The sequence below is a fragment of the Dryas octopetala genome, chromosome 3 (genome assembly GCF_963921425.1).
Source record: "Dryas octopetala chromosome 3, drDryOcto1.1, whole genome shotgun sequence".
NCBI lineage: Eukaryota > Viridiplantae > Streptophyta > Magnoliopsida > Rosales > Rosaceae > Dryas > Dryas octopetala.
In genome coordinates this window covers 11468173-11488688 of record NC_141368.1, presented here as the reverse complement: position 1 = coordinate 11488688, position 20516 = coordinate 11468173, and the positions used below count along the sequence as shown (strand labels likewise).

The 20516-nt window shown below is 34.3% G+C and overlaps 2 protein-coding genes across 4 annotated transcripts; one reads left to right on the top strand and one right to left on the bottom strand.

Moving 5' to 3' along the window:
* The first annotated feature begins 9061 nt into the window (after nt 1-9061).
* On the top strand, nt 9062-10118 carry LOC147290878 (metalloendoproteinase 4-MMP-like). The gene has a single exon (XM_086238192.1). It carries the CDS (start codon nt 9070-9072, stop codon nt 10111-10113), a length of 1044 nt encoding a protein of 347 aa, XP_086094318.1. The 5' UTR covers nt 9062-9069; the 3' UTR covers nt 10114-10118.
* A 6137-nt stretch (nt 10119-16255) lies between these two features.
* LOC147290877 (zinc ion-binding protein) lies at nt 16256-19187 on the bottom strand. Of its 3 annotated transcripts, none has more exons than XM_086237872.1 (3): nt 18909-19187; nt 17831-18121; nt 16256-16523 (listed from the first exon to the last, which is right to left on the bottom strand). In XM_086237872.1, exons 1-3 carry the CDS (start codon nt 19004-19006, stop codon nt 16271-16273), a joined length of 642 nt encoding a protein of 213 aa, XP_086093998.1. In that variant the 5' UTR covers nt 19007-19187; the 3' UTR covers nt 16256-16270. The 3 variants fall into 3 exon arrangements, with proteins under 3 accessions (XP_086093998.1, XP_086094000.1, XP_086093999.1); XM_086237874.1 differs by having other exon boundaries at nt 16382-16523; nt 17751-18121; nt 18909-19177; XM_086237873.1 differs by lacking the exon at nt 16256-16523 and having other exon boundaries at nt 17594-18121; nt 18909-19177.
* Between the last annotated feature and the right edge of the window lie 1329 nt (nt 19188-20516).

Here is a 20516-nt window from a genome sequence, read left to right as displayed (position 1 = left end):
AATATCAACTACAATCTAAAAATATGTATTTACAACCTTAAAAAAAGGCAATCTGCAACTTAAAAATTTGCAGATGGAGGATGCACTTGCATTCGCCAAGCTCAGTAAGGCTACTATGTGCTCGGCATGCCACGCCTTCGGCATTTTTTCCAAGCACTCGGTAAGTTTTTCTCGCCTCTAGGCACGCAAGTGAATAGATTGAGCTTCAACTTAATTTTTTTTAGGTGAATTTCCATTTATAACCCTTGAATTTTTTATTCATGAGAGTAATTTAGTAATAAATTAATTTGAATGACTTATGATAGTCATTCCAATCAGGGAGTTAAATTTCAAAAATTTCGCTGAAATTTTTGTTTTGTGAGGGTATGGAAATTTTAACAATAACCCAAGACAATTTCGTCAAAATTTCAATGATTTTGTCGAAATTTCCATAATTTCGCCCAAAATCCTCAAAATTTTGGCGAAATGTTCAGCAGGTGAGATTTTTCTGGGATGAGAGGGACTGGGTTTTGGGAAATCGAGGGAGAAAAAGAGGGATTGGTTTTGGGAAGAGCTGAAGCCATGAGGGAGGAAGAGAGGAAGGGCTGGGTTTTTGGTGGGTTTCGGCGACATGGGGCGAGATAAGGGTGGGGGTGAGGGTGACGGTGGGTAGGTGATGGAGATGCAGAGAGAGAGAGAGAAGCACAAGGGATTGAGAGAAATGAGAGAAAGGAGAAGAAACATGCACAAAGAAAGAAGAAAATTGGGTCACTGGAGAGTCACGGGCCCATGAAAAGGACGGAAAAGGAAAAAAATAAAAGAAAAAAGAGAAAAAAAATATAAAAGTTTAGGGTTGATTGGGGTTTGAGGTCTTTGGGCAATTAGAAAGAAAAAAAAGGGTTTGGGGTTTCATTTAGTTGTTTTTAAATCCTAAACCAGTAAACTCTAATATATTTCTATGTAAAAAATAGTTAAAAATAATCTAAAGGGCCTAAACCCTAATATCATATATCATATCATAAACAATATAGAGTATATAGTATTTAATTTATAGATTATAGAGTATAAAGAGTATTAGGGTATATAGGATTTAGTATTAGAATTTAGTCTATAGATTATAGAGTATAAATAATATATTAATTTTGTTTATTCATTATACTAATTTTATTTAACAGTATTTGTCTCTATCGCGCATTATATTCATCTTATATCACATAAAACCTACTATATAATTTGGTTTATTCAATGTTTTTTATCAATGTAGTAAATAATATGTTAAATAAACATATTGACTTGATGATACTTATTTAATTCATAATTTAATATTGTAATATAAATAAATTTGAGGTATTATTTATATAATTATTAATTAGTGACCCATTTTTTTAACAGTATTTGTCTCTAACGCGCATTATATCCACCTTATATCACATTAAGTCTATTATATAATTTAGTTTTTTTAATATTTTTTAGTCATATAGTAGATAATATGTTAAATAAACAAATGATCAAGTTTCATTAAAAAAATTTCCGCAAAAATTTTTATAGAAATATCTATTGAAAATTTTCTTAAAACCAAAATTTAACTCTTGATTCCAATAATCAAATAAGTACAAGTGCTAAAGTGGCAAGTATGCATGCATATACACACGTCTCGAGTCCTAGCTGGAAGCCTTTTGAGCAAACCAACACTGCAATTAGGTACTTTAGTCGTTTAAAGGTGTGTAATATCCGTACAGGCCTTCTCATACATATCGTATATGATGGTATGCATCCAAGAGAAACAATCTTCCTCAAAGTACCGAAACAAGAAGATCTCTGAAGATAGAAGAAGGGTGGTAATAAAAGCCAGTTAAAAGATAATATGATTAAGACCTTTCACTGTGAAAAAAATCCAAATTAACAGTACCAAAAAAATGATAGATACCCTTGAGAGAGAGAGAGAGAGAGAGAGAGAGAGAGAGAGAGAGAGAGAGAGAGAGAGAGAGAGAGTACTGCATGCTGAGTCAATTATGGGGCCCTGCATGCCATGCTTAAGGTACTTAGTGCACAACCCTCCATCTTTTCTCAGCTGATCGATAAAAGAAACAAAGTGGGTGCAGACTGCAGATCATATAATTAAGTGTACCACACCACACAACCATACATATATATGATATAAGATATGCATGACATGTGGACCCTACCAGCTAAAAGTTAATCACCCATCATTGTCAAAGTGTTAACCCCAAATGATATGCATGCATGCCCCCGTTCATTATTGTTTCACATTTTGATCCTATGCATATATCATTTGTAATTTTGTACCAAAGCTATGTTGATGTATAGTTAATTAAGCAGACAGAGGATGTTAACTACACAAAAATTCATTCATTAATTCTGTTGGAGGCTTCTGATGTGATATTGCACCAAATATCTTCAGAGACGTCACATGGTGCATTGTGCAATATATTGTATGATCCGGAGTCCAGACAGATTGATTGAATTGATGAAGCATGCGATGAAAAGTTGTGTGTCAGCTAGCTGGTAGGATGAGTTGGTACTATCCATAATGCCCTTCTACTGTGCTCCACAATTTAAACTTGCGTTAGACTTATTAGTTATTACCTTAATTGAGTGTATAAATAAACATACTATTTACTTAATTGATCCAAACTTTTATACTTAATTGATCCAAATTTTTATACTTTTAATTGTAAAATTGTCATCCAACACTTAGTCGGTGATAAATTTCTGATTAAAACACTAAGTCAAAGTGCTTGAACATTTTTAAGACAATTTTCTCTTATCGAAGAGTCTAACAACATAACATATGTGATACTGTTAGATAAATTTTTTGTTTAAATGTGTGATTCAAATGCAGGAGTTAGCACATAAGATGTCAAGTATGTGGAATGAGAATATTACCTTATTTTTGTATCTGTTTATATATATGTAGTTGTGTTTTATTTTATATCTTGTCAGAATTAAGGGTGGGTTCGATTCGGTAACCAAACCGATATCCCAGCAACGACTACCGAACCGCCATCGGCGGAATGTCCATGTTCGGAACTGCCACTGACAAGGTCGGTTACCGACTGTTTTAGTGTCGGTCGGTTTCGGTCAGTTGTCCTCGGTTTTGAAGAGAAAGATGGAGAGACTGAGAGGTTTCTGGAGGAAGTGGAGGTAGTAGGTTATTGGTTTCGATGACGGTGACTGGTTTGCAGTGAAGGTTCGAAAGGAAGTGCAGGTGTCCTGGGTTTGCTGGTTTGCAGAAGAGAGGTCGGCGAAGTGCAGAGGAAGAAGCCAGCAATCTCTCGGGGAAGACGGCAAGCACTCGGGAAACGCCGGTATATCGATATTCCGACGGTTTGGGGTATCCAACACCGATATGGGCGGTGCGGTTCAGTTTTTCAACCAAAACCGAAATTTCAGAAATCATCACGGAACCGATCGAGGCAGTCGTCGGTTTTTCGGTATGCTCGATTAAAAAACCCAACCCTGGTCAGAATGTCAATCTAAACTATATATTCATATAAAAATCTACACATATTAAGGAGACATTCTCTAATACAAGACGATGTATATGCATGAAAGTGTTGAAATGTGCCTTCTCATCTCGCATTTCTCGTCCTGCATAAGAAAATTCTTGCCCTATTAAGAGCTTGGCAATATAACATCGGAAACTTACATGACATCAAATTATAACAAATAATTAGTGAATAAGGCTTAGAGGCTTCCAATATAGGATCGTGGATGAGAGAGGTAGACTACCAAAGCATGAGAAAAAGTCCTTTCGGTCTCTATGAATCTATTATTCCTTGACATTACAACTTGGTGACGAAGAACGTTTCAATAATCGATCCGAAGCCTTTGGTATGACTTGTAGCTACTTAGGCTTTGCTGTGGCCCACGTTTAGCTTTACAATTGTAGAGTAGGGATGGGCTTTATCAGGACCATGTAGCTGCCCATTGTTTGGGGGCCCAGATTTCTTCCATCCCAAAGGAGATTGGTGATCTTGTCTGGGTCATCCAAATCTGAAGCCCAATTTAAATCAGCTCACAGCCTCAGATAACTACCACCCAAAATCTGTCCCTTCTTTTGTAAATTGTTCAGCAAATTCATTTTTTTTTTATTTAAGAATATATGCAATATTTATTCCAAAAAATGATCCACACCATTCTGTAACATTATCACTAGAAACAAGTGTGAAGTGTATGGCTCATAGGCATTATCATAACTTATCAACATACATATAAGATCACTTGAAAATGTTTTAGTTACTTTTTTTATGTTTTAGGCTTTTAGCCATGCTAGGTTCATCTTGGGTTTATCGGCTGGGTTTGACTCAAATGGATTAAACATGGGTAGCTGAATGTTTCATGAAAACCCAGCCGCAATAAAAATAAAGTTGGGCCTATCGATTTATCAGCCTGAAATCCACAATATTATATATGTGCGTGAGAGGGGTATGTGCTTCATATATGATCTCTTCAAGTTTTCAACCAAAATGGGATCGACAAAAAGAAAAAAGAAAAAAGGATGGCTGCTATTTGGCCACATATTTCCCTCTCACTATACACCCCTTTTATTAATATGTTAAATAAAAATTTTAGCCCAATATCAAAAGACAATAAAGGATGACTATTAGTCTAAAAACAAGAGTGCTGCTATTTGCACACCTTTTTTTTTTAGTACACTTCTATCAATTTATTTTGTGAAATTACTTAATTGCCACAAAGAGAAATTACCTTAAAGGACAACCCACATCATTTGAAAAAAAAAAAAAAAAAAACTCTCCTTACACACCCCACCCTCAACCTCACCTCCAATCACAATCAAAACACACCCCACCCATGACCCCACCTCCATCCCAAAATTGCCGACACCCACCTCCCGCCATCAACCCGCCTTCATTGCCGCTCATGCATCCTATCTCCACCATAGCCATTAGAAGTTGGAGGCATGCCCTAACCTAAAATTTTTTGGATTTGTATGTAAATCTAATACTTTCTTATCTAATTTCAATTGGTTAATCAATCATAATACTTTTTTCGTCTGTTTGCGATGATTTGAAGTAATGTTTTTTAGAGTGCAAGAATGAATTTTCTGGTTATTCATTTTCGGATTTGCAGATCGTTCAACACTGATCTATGGAACAAGACCGCAATGTTCGGTAGACCAGTACCAAACGACCTGCGAAACCCTATAACTAAAACCCGAAATTTCAATCTTGAAACCCAGAAAACCTGCACTCCAAATTATCTCAAACAGAAAAAAAATAGGTCTTGGGATGAATTAACCAATTTAAATTTGATAAAAAAACCTAGATTTGCGTATGAATTAAAAATAATTTAGCTTAAGGCATAACTATGAGTTGACAACAATGGCTATGATGTTGTAGTAAGGTGTTGAGACCACCAACGACATATTGATAGTAGTATTTGAATAGATTGGGTGGGGTGTGTAAAAGAAATTTGGTAAAATTAATGAGATTGAAGATATTTTGGTAATAAGAGGGGTGTGTTAAAAAGAAATTTTACATTTTAAAAAATAATAGGAGGTGTGTAAGAGAAAAGTGTGTGCAAAAAGAAAAAAAAGAGTGTACAAATAGCACCTCTAAAAAAAAACATAAAAACCCAAACCCCAGCCTACTCATTTAGCCACCCTCCCCAACCCCAACTTACCACCTACTTCACTGTGGGCGGCCCCACCGGCTAGCTAGTCGACCACCTCCATCCTCTCTCTCTCTCTCTTAGGCTACGTTTGTTACACGGGATTAGATAGGATTAGACAGGATTGTGTTAAATAACACCTGTAATATATGTTTGACATCACCCGGTGCTATTTTAAGTGAGATTGGATAGCACCGGTTTTAGGAAATCACCCGCTAAGGCAGGATTGCATAGCACCGTGTGGAAAGAGGGTGCTAAATAAGAACTACTAGTCACTCTCTTCTCTCCCCCTCCCCCCTCTCTCTCTCTACTGTACCAAGGTGGCTTGGGATTGATCTATTGGGTTTTTCTTAAATTTTTTGGAATTGATCTACTAGATTGATGGATTGATGGCGTGAGATTGATCGGCTGGGTTTTTTTTTAGCCTTTTTGGATTTTTGGGATTGTTTCTTCCGATTGATGGCTTGGGATTTATGCGATTGCTTCTTAGTTTTTTTGGATTTCTTAGATTTCTGGGATTTCTGGCAGGGCCGGATTCGATCATGGCGGCTCAAATCTTGCGGCCGACAATGGGTGGGTTCGAGGAGGAAGAGGAGGCTCTGATGGTGAGAGAGGTGGGGTAGATCTAACCCATTCATTTCAATTGAAAGGTCATTGACTTGCAGATGCTAGTTGGTTTTACCAATACCAAGTATCACTTTACTGCAATATTGAAGCGAGATCACTTGCCTACAACAGTTAAACTAATGCGAAGCTGTGATGACCATTGTACAGTAGAAGCAAATACCCAATATTTTGTGGGATTTGTAAGCAAATACCTAATAATTTCATAGAAATGTCTTTTACTAATCTGAATATATGATTGCTCTTCAACATAATATTTGTAAGTTAAGTTTGCAAATGTTACTTTATATTTTAGGCCTTGAAATTAGAGTTTTTAGAAAAATTGATAATTAAATTTTTTATTATTTTAAAAATTTAGGCTTATCCAGCTTCATAATCCGACACAGCACTAAACATAGGATAACATTTAGTCCAGCTTACTCCAGTCCAACACAATTCAGCATAATCCATAAGAGTCCAACACAGTCCAGTGTGCCAAACGTGGCCTTATACTCTTAATTTAGAACGACAATAAGCACCATATTCTATATAAATTCAACAATTTTACATAAATTCAAAAATTGTAAAGCACAAACAGAGAAAAGACCTTGTAAGAATAGATAAAAGTAACTTTCAAGCCATACCCAGCTACAAAAATTTACCAAAGGTATTTCAGTTCCTTTCAGCAGGATCCCACTGAATTAACGATACCAAAGTATTCGGCAACAATCTGTCGAACATAATGAACTTGTTCGAAATCTTCCCCCCGAACGGCTTGTTAGCAAAATTCACCCAGTTTTTATTTGGCGGTGTCTTACCAAAACCTCCTCAACCATTCGGTAGTTAGTCGCTGAATAGGTATAAAAGTTTTAGCAAATCCGTGCCGAACAACCCGAAATTGTGTTCCAAAACAAAAATCGACCACAACATGCTAGACACAAAAATGGAGACTGAGCTCAGGCCGACAGTGGAGCATTTAACAAAAAAATACAACTCGAACATTCTGCAAAGGGGTTTTCCTTTTCTATTTTTTATTTACCGAATGATTATAGTTTGCACGTAATCGATATTTTAGTGATAGTATACAAGACATACCTAAGAGTGCATCGGAAAACCTACACCCTAGGCTAGAATGGAGAAAGGTGAACCCATCTGAATCCAAGGATTACCAGTGCATCCACATGCCATACAACGTCAGCATTACAAAAATTCCTCAAGACAATTAAGAATAAAATTGAAAATAAAAAAAGGACGCACATTAATTCCGAGTAAGTAATGGACCAATGGTCCATGTTTGTGCACATATCCTATCCATTAATGTTATGTAAAAGGAAATAATTTCCACCAGAAGCTAACGACCAGCAGTTGGAATTCAGGTGCTGTAAGCTTCCTTTACAAGTAATATATGTACCAACATATTAAGAACAAGGACAACAATTGGGTCTCAATAGAAAGTAGTCAGCAAGCAACACTGTTGTGTTACTTGTGTAGTGGCCTAACGTGGTAGTTGTAGCTTGTTTGTGGCTTTATCAGAGTCCAACATTGAGTCCTCTTCAAGTCCAAATAAAAGAAAGTGGTGCTTCAGTTCAATGCTTATCGATCAGAGAGTTTGACTGATTGAGTCATCCACACGTCTAAAATGATCAGTCATAATGATTACCACCAACAGCTTCAGACATCCATCAACTGCGCTCTAGCTTTTTACCATACCATGCACACATACCAAACTAAAGAAACTGACATCAGATTCCTGAAAGCTAATGATTTTCTATTAGAGATTCCTCATATGATCGATTTAACTAGAAACAGAAACAAATGCTAAATTATTAGATCGCAATTGATGTAGCAGTGTTTCTTTGATAATTTTAAATTTAAGCTTGAAACATTAATAGTAATCTAATTGGTTTAATTAATTCTGCATTGTTCTCCATGTCAAAGTAGCACTTATTCCAAGAGTGTTTATATATTGGAAATAAAATTAACATTATACATTACATTATTAATCATATTCTCATATTGATATAATTAATTGGGTTAAATACAAAAATGGTCTATGAATTTTACATTTATTTTTAATTTAGTTCACTAATTATAAAAAGTGTCAATTTGGTCTACGAATTTATCAAGTTATACCAAAGAATTACAAACGTTAACTTTTATCTAAAAAAATTAACGGAACCTGTCACATGAAAATGTGATAAACGGATTGAAATACCTCTGAAAATGTGGTCACATGCTTTGCACATGACCAGTTCCCGTTAACTTTTTCGATGAAAATTAATGTTTGTACTACTTTGGTACAACTTGAAAAAATCCTAGACTAAATTGACATTTTTTATAGTTAATGGACCAAATTGAGAATCATTATAAAGTTCTTGGACCATTTTTATATTTAACTATAATTAATTTGAAACCAACTTATTATACAGATGGATCACACGAGAGATTTCATCATGTACATATAGTTTTGTTTGGATGAACATTCCTTCAAAAGTAAACATCCATTTATGTATTCCAACTTCAAATTAAATTACTCATTCTGATCCATTTGTAGTATGATAATTATCATAATGTCATTAATTGACTCATCTCATACTAATAAAATTGAAACACACCCCATAATGAAAAGCCTCTAAAAGTCAGAATCTTTTTGGTAATGAAAAGTGCTTGCCACCATAATTAATTAAGTAGATTCTTAATCCAATTATTTCACTATGATAAGAAGTCTTAGCTACCCTAATCATCCATAGTTTTTTATTGCTTCTTCATATTAAAGCTTCCTTCAAATTTCCAAACCAACCTCCAAACCCTCAAACTCCAACTGCCAATGCGATGTTTCTGATATTCACTTACTCCCTCTCCCTCTTCATCTTTCTCCTCAACTTCCCGCCATGCACACCCACTACAACACTGCCCACGTGGCAAAACATCGATGCCTTCCTCAGTGCTTCCAGAGGCAGCCACGTCACCGGAATATCGGACCTCAAGAAGTACCTCCACCGTTTCGGCCACCTCCTTCCCCGAAACGTGAACACTAATTTCTCTGATACATTCGATTCCCAGTTCGAATCGGCCATTCTCCGCTTCCAATCCAAACTCGGTCTCCCACTCACTGGCAAACTCGACTCCGAAACGCTCTCCCAAATCTCAGCGCCGAGATGCGGCGTCCCAGATACCGATACGTTGCATGGCACGAAACGTTACGTGCATTTTCCAGGGAAACCAAGGTGGGTGCGCCACGTGGTCCCCATGACACTCACCTACGGTTTCTTGCCCGGTAACATGAACAATCACATTTCTCAGTTGAGCTCGTCAGACATCCGGGACGTGTTTGCACGCGCTTTCTCCAGGTGGGCGTCGGTGATCCCGGTGAGTTTCGCGGAGACCGAGGACTACGGCTTCGCCGACATCCGAATAGGGTTCTACGACGGGGACCACGGGGACGGGGAGCCGTTCGACGGGGTGCTTGGGATTCTGGCCCACTCGTTTTCGCCGGAGAGCGGGAGGCTCCACCTCGATGCGGCGGAGACGTGGGCGGTGGACTTCCGGACGGAGAAGTCGGCGGTGGCAGTTGATTTGGAGTCGGTGGTGACGCATGAGATAGGGCATTTGCTAGGGTTAGGGCATAGTAATGTGAGAGAGGCTGTTATGTATCCGAGTCTGAAGCCGAGGGAGAAGAAGGTTGATTTGGGGATTGATGATGTTGAAGGAGTGCAAGCTCTGTATGGATCCAACCACAATTCCACAGTTGGGGATTTCTCCGAGTCCGACATTTCCACCAATCTGGCCGTTGATTTCAGAACTACTACACCATCCAAATGGGCCAACTTCATGATCTTGCTTTTGATTATCTGTTTTTGCATGCATGTAATTTAGCATTACAAGTTTTTATGTGGTACCTCCATCTGTAAAAGAATTAATTGCTTAGTACCTAGCTAGACTGGGTGGGATGCTTTGGATTTGTTAATTTGTTGAAATGTTGATCAAATGACAATGATTTGATTATGAATACAATCTTTTAATATTAATAACGTTCACTCATATTATATAATACGTGAATTGATTACATTATATAACGGTATTCGATTATACAAAATAATTTCTTGTCTTACACCTTAGTTAACAATTTCACTTTGTTTGATAAACATGGTTTAGGGGACCCTCCTAAATTGTAATTTCCAAAGTAGAGACACCAACTTTTATCTCAACTTTATAAAACCCAATTGATATGAAATCTTTGAGTATTCTGAAGTTTATTTATTCACAACAAATAAGAAATTAACATGTCACATATAACACACATCAATTATTGACAAAGTAAAAATAATAATTAGTGCCTTTAATATTGTTGAAATTAGAATGACCAAGGTGAGAAATGGGTGCTCCACGAAGTACCCTAAAATCATTAAGAAAAAAACACCCATCGATGGGTGCTTTAGGAATTAGATTAGAGGCACCGAAGGAGACCGTGGCTGGGAACGACCTCTACTTTAGTAGAGGGAAATTAAAGGGGAGGGACATACTCCTATTCTGATCTCTTTCTGAATGATGGACAAATGTAATTAATACATGAAATGACGATTAAGAGACAAGGTGAGTCAAATTGAAAGTCAGACACCAAAGTCAATCACATGTTAAAATTTAGGGACATGAGAGATTTACCCGTGTGTAATTTGTTATTATTCAATAGATTTAGTGAGTTGTTATTTACACTCCAAAGTCTCATTTTATTGTGAGATGATGCCCCATAAGATATGACTCATTCAAAATTAGTATAGAGACATTCATCATTCCTCATATGTGAGTGAACATAAGAGCATGTGAAGCTAGTATACTACTAGGTGTGCACTTATCATTTTCCTTTTTGGGGTTTTTTCTTTTTTGGTCTGGAGATTTTTATTGTAGTTAAAAATAGAAATTAACATAAAATTCTAGAAATAAACGTGAAAATAGGTCCAACTGGGTCGGCTCCAACAGAGCCCATATGCGCAAACCCGAGCCTATGATACATTGTGCAGGTTAGACCCCACACATTGGTATACCAAGAAACAAGAACCTGGGCTGGGCCAGGTCCCGAAACTTTTGACCCCAATCTATCTGGTCCATTGTTGCACCTTACAGTCTTACACTCCTACACCAATCTGTACTAGATAAAAGATCTATATGGATGTATTCAGTATATAAGTTAATAAGAGAGGTTTGAGATAAGTGGTCATTGTTCATCATCATCATCATCATTTTTATTCTTGGGTTCACCAACCTGATCTCTATCGTACGTTTGTGGGAAATAAGAATTTAAAACTTCTCTTGTATTTTGGAGAAAAATATTATTATACTAATAGTTAGTTGATGGCCAAAGTCAAATTAAATCTTCACAAATCAACAGTACTCGTTCATTAAACCTATGTGGAAAATATGGGTGGCTACAATTTTAATTAATTGTTTGGACTCTTTGGACTTGGACGCACGACAACAATCAATTAGTGTATATATGTATATATATTAGTTTAGAAGAATTCAAGTTTTAGACTTTTTAATAAAGTGCAAGAAAATGCTAATAAACTAATAACTAGTTGAATGTTGATAATCACCCAAACTTTTGATATAATAAAAAAATTTATTTTTATTTTAAAATACACTAACGAACAACGAATAAGAAGAAAAAGGAAAAAACAAAACTGGAGGAGTAAAAGAATATCTATAGAGAGAACAAAGAGACAGTTGGGTGGGTGGATGAAGTCGATGCCATTTGCAAATGGCAATTGGCAACTAATTAATTAATTAATTTTTGTCCCTTTCTTTCTCAGTTTCTCAAAGGGAAAGCAACTTTAATCTCAAAAGTCAATGAGCGTGTGTCTCTTTATGAATTAACATACAATATTAAACAGAAGACAATATATAATATTATTTTAACTATTTTTTATTTAACTGCGCGCAAACTAACAAAAAAAAATTAAGAATTATATTTTGTGTTACCAGAGTCCTATGGGGTTATGAGAATTCATACTCCAGCGCACGAACCATAAATATAAGAGAAAATTACAAATTTGGTCTACTTATTTTATACCTAGTTTAATTTTAGTTCACGATCTTTTTTAAGTTCTGTTTTGGTCTACTAATTGTTTCATTTGTTCAATAAAGGTTCAGATTTGTAACTTTAAATCATTTGGATTGTGTTTTCTTCAATTATAATTGAAGTATAAGTTATATTTCATCATTTCTTAGTTATAAAAAAAAATTTGGAGTATTATCATCTAAGAGAATTAAGATTGGATGAAGTTTGAAAAATTGGCAGTTTCGGGTACCCTACTTTGAGGTCAATTATCTTGAGTTTTAGAACTCCAATTTGAATGATTTTTATATGGTTGTAAAGAAGAAATGCATAGCTTTAAAACAAGTATATGTTTGCTGAATTTGGGTGAGATTTGATAGGGTAAAAGGCAAGCCAAATTTGAGAAAACAAATCTGGATCTTTATTGAACAAGTGGAACAATTAGTGGACCAAAACAGAACTTAAAAAAGATTGTGGACCAAAGTTGAACTAGGTATAAAATAACTAGACTAAATCTGTAATTTCCTCTAAATATAATTTATTAAGAAGTTTTAAGAAAAAAAGAAAGAAAAGAAACAATTGATCTTAATAATTTATGCATCTTAAATTTTAAAAATCATAAGTAACCAACCTTAACAGTTCTCACATAATGCGTTTCTCTCTTTAAAGAACATACGCATATATTTTATAGTTTTTTTTACCCTTTGATCTTATTTTTGGCAAGATTTAATACTTTAGGGTGTAGATCATCAATTGAGACATGTTTCTCGATTTAACTTTCATGGTTTTAGTTCTCATATATCCTTGAGTTATATTTTAAGTTTTAACTCTCAAGTTTTTGATATGATAACTTTATAACTTAAAATATAGAACCCTATACTTTAAAATATTAAATCTTATAAAAATTAAATAATCTAAAAGATGGAAAAAAATATATAAAAAGACCTATGTTCACTTTTTAGTTAAAAAACGGACCTCCTGCTTATGTATTAGAATATATAGAGATACAAGAATGTTCTAAATATAATTGGTTAGCAAATTAATACAAAGCTAACCACCCTATTGAGTCCACCGCACAATGTAATTTCAAACTCCGAACCGTCCATTTTTTAGTCCCTACTGCAAATATCATCTCTGTAAAAAATCTCCAAAATCGAAAGTCTTTTAGTCATTTGATTATGATAATAATTATTTATATGTTTTTATCGAAAACAATGATCGTCTATTTATTTGATCACAATTAGATAACCAAATTATTTCCAATGTAGTTAATTTTTTGTAATGATGATTTTTAAAGTAGGCCTAAAAAATGGACGGTTCAGATTTTGAGATTAGTTATATGGTGAGCCCAAAAACATGGTTAACTTTGTATTAATTTACTAATCAGTTAACTTTAGAGCACTCCTCTATATATGTATATATATATATTATGCATATGTATGATCATTCGATAAAAGTCAGAAGAACTGAACCATATAACATGATGAACATCCCATGTTATCTCTCTCTAGAGAGTAGAGATAGCATGCGCAAATGCACTGTGACAAATTCTAGACAATTAAATTATTTGTGCTTAAGAGCTTGATCGACTAGCTACTTAGCTAGTGTGCACCTTTTTATTAAAATCCCATTATTAAGATCTTGACTGATGTACCTTTATATTAACTAATTAACCATATGTATCATCGTGATAATAATTTTTATCCCTCCCAAAGTCACATACTATATAATTTCCCAAACCCGACTAAAATTGACCCACATGTTTTATAATGTGAATTAATGTGGTTGTGAACTTTGTGAATTGTTATCATCTTTCAGAAATCCAAGTAAATAATATTTAACCACATAGATTTAAAAATATAATAATGGTTGTGAATCTTGTGAACATTTTCCACTCATCATCACAGCCATCATGAGATATAACAACTTAAACACGAAAAGATTTGGAGTACTGGAAAGAGTTGACATTTCGATGTTAGTGATATATATGTACATACAACTAAGTGGCGGATAGGAGGCAACACTACGTGTTCCAAAACTGTGATCACAAAATCTAATATTTAAGCTAGACCACAAATTACATTTCTTTTTCTAATTGAACATGTCAACTGCCATTAATTAGACGGCACCAAATTCTTATATGGCCTATAAATGGCTTTTGGGTAATCTTCCGACTCTAATTCTTTTTATAATTTGTGAGACAAATGATTCGAGTTTGAAACCTCTTCAATATTATAGAAAAATATATCATTAGATTACAAGTTAGTTGGCTACGCCTGAATGCTAGCTCTCCACAGCTGCATCTACATTGCCGATCAATTTTTTCAGTTAATTGCAGCTGCAGTTAGAGTACTGATCGCTCAGCTTTGCTTTGGCCTGGAACGTAAGAAGACCAGCAGTTATCCTTTTAGGTAATTAAATTAGTGATCTCTCACTTATTATTAATAGATACTTATTATTATTATAATAAAATAAAAATCTTATTACTAGGATATGAACCAAAACTTAATCAATTCAATTCACTGTCACAACAAAAATTGAAAGATGATATTCTGGGTTTTGTGATCACAGGCCCTAATAAGGTTGAGTTTGCGTGATGAAGTCAAGAAGATGATACCCTATTCAATTCTCTGGATGTTAGCGTGGAGAAAATACTAACTTACACATAAGTTGAATTGACATGTTAAACGCCCCAAATTTTTCACTAGAAAGACGTATTATGTTATGTGGGATCTACTGTTAATCACAATTATTATTCATATATAGTTTTACATTACCATATAGTTATTATAGTTATTGATCTCGTGGATTTCTCTTCACTTTTCTGAAAGGGATTCCACTCTAGATTAAAAGTAAAATACGTAGTATTACCTAATTAACCAAAGGTCATATCTTTTTTTTTTTGGCAAGAAAAGATTACTCTATATAACCATCAGATTTATGAGTCTAATGCATGTAAAAGCGTGTCTAGATCTAAGCTTTAATCTATTAAGTCGTTTAATCAATAGTGGAACCAAATCCATTAATGATTTGCCTACAATCACATGTCAATGAACTGTACAAGGAATATAAAGACATTAATCCACAGGGTTGTGTCTAAGATTAGATATGGATCGCTAAGAACATAAAAAAAAATATAAACAAGTTAAAGGATGATTAAATATAAAGATATGGGATTATATTGATGAAACGCACGAAAATATATGGCATTATTAACTATTAAAGGCATGTGTTTGTTGTTTTGCTAGATCCCACATATATATACAACGTACTGATACAAGTTTGCTTGTAAGTCAGATAAGAGGAGAGGTTGAAGGCATGAAGCTGAAGCAACCATGTGACTCATCTTAATGACTGTTTGGAAAGAAAGGAAAGTGTGGACCAATGGAAGAAACCTCCATTAATTGGGTCATCAACATCTATATATTATTTATAGTGACTTTCCTTCAATTCACCTTTTATTAATTAGGCTTCACATGAAGATCAGAAAATTAACCAATAGGAAGATACAGCCATAACGTACATATATAAATAAGAATACGAGAGAGATCGAGATAATTGAGGAATGAATATCTAGCTCTTACTAATAAATAATTCAGAGTAATAATGCTATGACATCAAAACAAATTCTACAATTTTGGATCTAACTAATGTGATTGTTTCATTTTGTACGGACATATATAGACATGTTTATTCTTTTTATATCATGATATTGTCTTATAAACCGTTAAATCTGTTTGCATGTCATAAAATATTCGTGTTATTAAATATTAACAAATTTAAATTTAGAACAATTATAAATAACTGAGATATATAATCATTGTTGGAATATTAAATTTATACGTGTTAAAATTAATAACTCATTGTATCAAATTCAATTATTAAATGCTATTAATGCTCATTTATGTTTAATTAAAATTTGTCTCATAGATGAGCAAGACTCTTATCAAATTAATGTCACATCGTTTAACAATTAAAATTTCAGAAAAGTTTTGGTGATTCTATCATTATCATATGTTTGTGTGGTCCAATCATGGAGATTATGAAACAATAATCTATATATAATAGGAAGATGAGAGAAGAAAAATTAAAGATTTCGAAGGAAGAAAGAGGTGATGGGTTGATTGTGATCAATTCAAAGATATATATGTACCCCAATGAGAAGGAGTTTTGTTGCTTTCTCATAAATGGCCAAAACAGGTACAGTGGAAGAGGCCTTATCAGCTTGTGTACTCTGCAGATATTCCACAAACCGATATGGGTCAACACAGTACTACAAAGCATGTGTAAGAAAATAAATATTAAAAGAAAAAAAAAATCAAAGAAGTCATGGTTTAAATGAATGGCCTAGAAACAACAATATCTTCTACTTACTCTCTCTCTTTTTCTCTTTTAATTTTTTGGGGTAAATTTTTTTCTCATATATATGTATATATATTATTTGGAGTGACAATAATAGAGCTAGAGCTGGCTGGGAATAGGGCCTAGCTATCCATTAAAGGCGTTTGAATGAATTGAATATCTGTAAAAGCGAGCAGGCTTTAGGTACTATGAATTCTTTGGTGGGAAGGCATCCCAATGCATTCAATTCGCTCCTTAAGAGTCTCAGCAAAGCAATGAGGTGTATCACTCTAACTTCCCTCAAGAACCCTGTTGTGACAGAGACGACAAACCCTACACAAAATGCAATCTTCTACTTACAACTGTACAAGCCTACATAGCATACATCCAAAACAGAAAGTACATTAATAAAAGGTAAACGCACTGATCAAACAACCCAGCTGCAATCTGTATAGAAATTTATGAGATGGTATTGATATTTTTAGTGTTATATTAGAGAGATAATTATATAGAAGTTTAAAATAAACGGCATCATTTCTAAGATAAATACAAGATCAATGGAGGATTCCAATTCTTTTATATTTTATGACTAATTACAATCATACCTTATTTACTTATATAAGAAAACAACAATTTCTTTTATGTTAAGTTAAGAGTATCTCACACTGAGAATGCGTAGCCTTGCATAATTAAATATAAGGTCTTAGGTCTCTCTACGTAACTATTGTCAATTAATTTAAGGTCAGATGCTCCTATTTCTTCTATTGATAAACTGGTTGTAGAGGATTTGGATGTTTTTTGTACTTCATACATGTATATTGGATTAAGTTTCCTAGCTAGTGGTTAATTTGCACAAGAAATTGAAAAAGAGAGACGCCTGCCTAAAATTAAGCTAGCTCATGTACTTATTCTATTAACAACGTACTTAACTGAAAACGATAGCACAAAGGAAGAAGAGACTGATGATGAAGCTAGAAGAAATTAAACACACTCTCCCACATGGATCGAAAACAAGTTATATATAATTTTTAACTAACATTTGCTACTATAAACACCACAAGGCACAACACAAGTCCTTTCCACTAGGCTATGCATAGCTATAGCTTTTTAACCCACTCACTGTTTTGATGATGATGATGATTGATCATCAGTTAAGCACTAGCTGGTCTCTAACACATAACATCCTTGAGAAGCTTGTACCTGCGCGTAGCGGTTCTTGGCGATGGCACACCACTACTTGGCTGGTTCTTATTATTAGTCTTCTCGCTGCCGCTGCCGCTGCTACTTTCTTCACGGTGGTGATCCGCCTGTTGCTTGATTTTCTCTCCGGAATATTCCGACCGGCTCGACACTCCAGTCTCGCCTCCTCTGCCGACCACCACAGATTTCTTCAAAGAGCCTCCGCCATGCCTTGGGCTCCTCTCTTCACTCCGGCACCAATCGCACAGTTCAATTGGCTCCGCATATTCGCTATAATAGTTACTGCAATACCTGTAAAAAACAAATACAATTGATTGATGATTTTAATTAACTAAGCACAATTTAGGCGCAAATTATATATAACATAATTTAATCGCATGGTTATCCTGCTTAGTATATGATTTCTATTTTTTTTTCTATCATCAGCATAGAATATATATATATATATATATAACATAAACGAGTAAATTTTCTACGTAATGAGTGTATACAGTCGTATATATTTATTTGTGACATCTTACATAATTTTTAAAAATAAGCACATAAAGTGTATACACTAGTGATAGAGAATTAAAGTTTAATTTTCTCAATATGAACACATAATATAAGATATATGATTAGATCCATGGCTAATTATAGCGCCCATTATAAACATGTGTGTGTATATATTTGTTGCTCAGGATGGATGATGATATAACTTATATAGGATGTTCCATGGTATTATTATGGTACCATATATGATGACCATCATATCATCATGTGCATGCATATTTGGTAACATAATAATATAGGTTGGTTTGGTGGGTGCTTATTGGAGATGAGTTTCTACCTATTCAGTTATCAGTACCTATCAAACATATCTATGATGATCGATGATGATGATACATATATGATGTCTTATGTCTAACAAACATACACCCACATATATATATATATATATACATATATATTCACAAACTAGCATATCCATATATATAGAGCCATACATCTTTAATTTGTTGGCATAAGCACATATATAGCTATATGAGCATGTGGTATGGGGTGTGATGAAGATTAATTGTGATCAAATTTTGCTTACAAGTGCTGGAAGCGGTTGCGGCATTTGTTGCAGCGGAAGAGCTTGTCAGGAAAACCCACGTCACCACACATGCAGCAAACTGTTTGAAGATCCACCATCTTTGTTGATTGTTGAAGATGAACAAACTCAACCCAAAACCAAACCCAAACCCGAGTAGAGAAAGATATATATGGAGAGTCAGAGAGATAACTACAAGAATTAAGAGAAAAGAAAGAGGAGAGACAGAGACAGAGAGAGAGAGACACTTAAATATATGGTTTTGATGAGTCGGTGTGTGAAAATTCCATGTTTATACATGAAATAAATATGAATATTATTATTTAAAATATTAGATTTATACATATATATGACACAGCTGAGGTAGACCACAGGTTGCTTGCAGTCGTTTTAAGTTAGGGCAGAGGGAGAAGAGAGGTGAACCTTAAAATTGAGGATGAAAATGACACTTGTGTCCTGGCCCTCCTTGCTTTGCTTCATATTCTTTCCATTTCATTGTCCATCCATATCCACCAATATATTATATAGATTTATATCTATAATTATTGGCATGTTACAAGTGCTTGATATATATATCACCACGCTCCTCCACAATGGAGTGTGGTGTACGCTCTTGAATTATATATATTATGTGATATATTGTGTAGCAACTTTTGCACACACTTCAGATTTCATCGTACACTAACTACTATTCCATTGATAGTAAATAAATATATACATATATATTTATAGTATCATTATTTCTATTTCTATTGATATTAATATTACTTGTACTTTACATCAAGATGTAGTTGCTGCTTTTTATATTGAAACCAACGTGCTAATTAATTAAACAATTATTGTTCCATTCAATATATATGGGCGCATTAAGTATTTCCTTCATGAATACTCAATTACAAGTACTCATGCAGAGTTTAGTTCATTGAGTTACATTTTATTATGTACAAGATTCTATTGGTATAGTATGTATTAAGCACTTCAATACATGATTTATTAATTAAGAAGAAAGAGCATCCAACAAATTAACATATTATGTAACTTGACACCGAGCTTTTTTCCAAAATAGAGAGATTCTTTGGACACCCAACCTTTATCTTTGGATCTAAATGTTTTTACTTTTCAGTAGAATCCCTCTTCCAAATATTGACAATAAACAAAAGCCTAGTGACAGTTACAACAATAAGAAATGGACCAAAACATTAAGCCCAAAGACAGAAAAAAAATCGAAGTCCAACAAAACAAACCCACAAATAGAGGCATATGAAGCATGAAGACTTGTTTTTGTAACAAGCGTTTTTGTTAATAGCATTTTTGTTAAAAGCACATAAAAAAAAGTATTTACAAATTAAGAGCGGTGCTAATTGTTTTTTCAAAAATCACTAAAAAATACTTCTATAGCTAAAAAACCTTTTTCAACTATTTGTAATAAGTTTATAAGCTTTTGATGCTGATGTTATACTTTTTTCCAAATGGATATCATTTTGGAATTTAAGTAGGGATATATTATTTTTTGTCCCATTCTGATTCTATTATAAGATGGGTTCTCTCCACCCGTCAGTGAGAGTCTTTTCACCCTTGCCTTTTGTTAGGGTTTTTTTCAACTTGGTGGCT

Excerpts from the sequence above, each read along its gene's own strand:
- LOC147290878 (XM_086238192.1), top strand. The coding sequence starts at position 9,070 with ATGTTTCTGATATTCACTTACTCCCTCTCCCTCTTCATCTTTCTCCTC.
- LOC147290877 (XM_086237872.1), bottom strand. The coding sequence starts at position 19,006 with ATGGTGGATCTTCAAACAGTTTGCTGCATGTGTGGTGACGTGGGTTTT. Across the intron at positions 18,122-18,908 it reads CGCAACCGCTTCCAGCACTT|GTATTGCAGTAACTATTATA; the intron begins GTAAGCAAAATT and ends TGTTTTTTACAG. Across the intron at positions 16,524-17,830 it reads CCAAGAACCGCTACGCGCAG|AGTACACAAGCTGATAAGGC; the intron begins GTACAAGCTTCT and ends GAATATCTGCAG.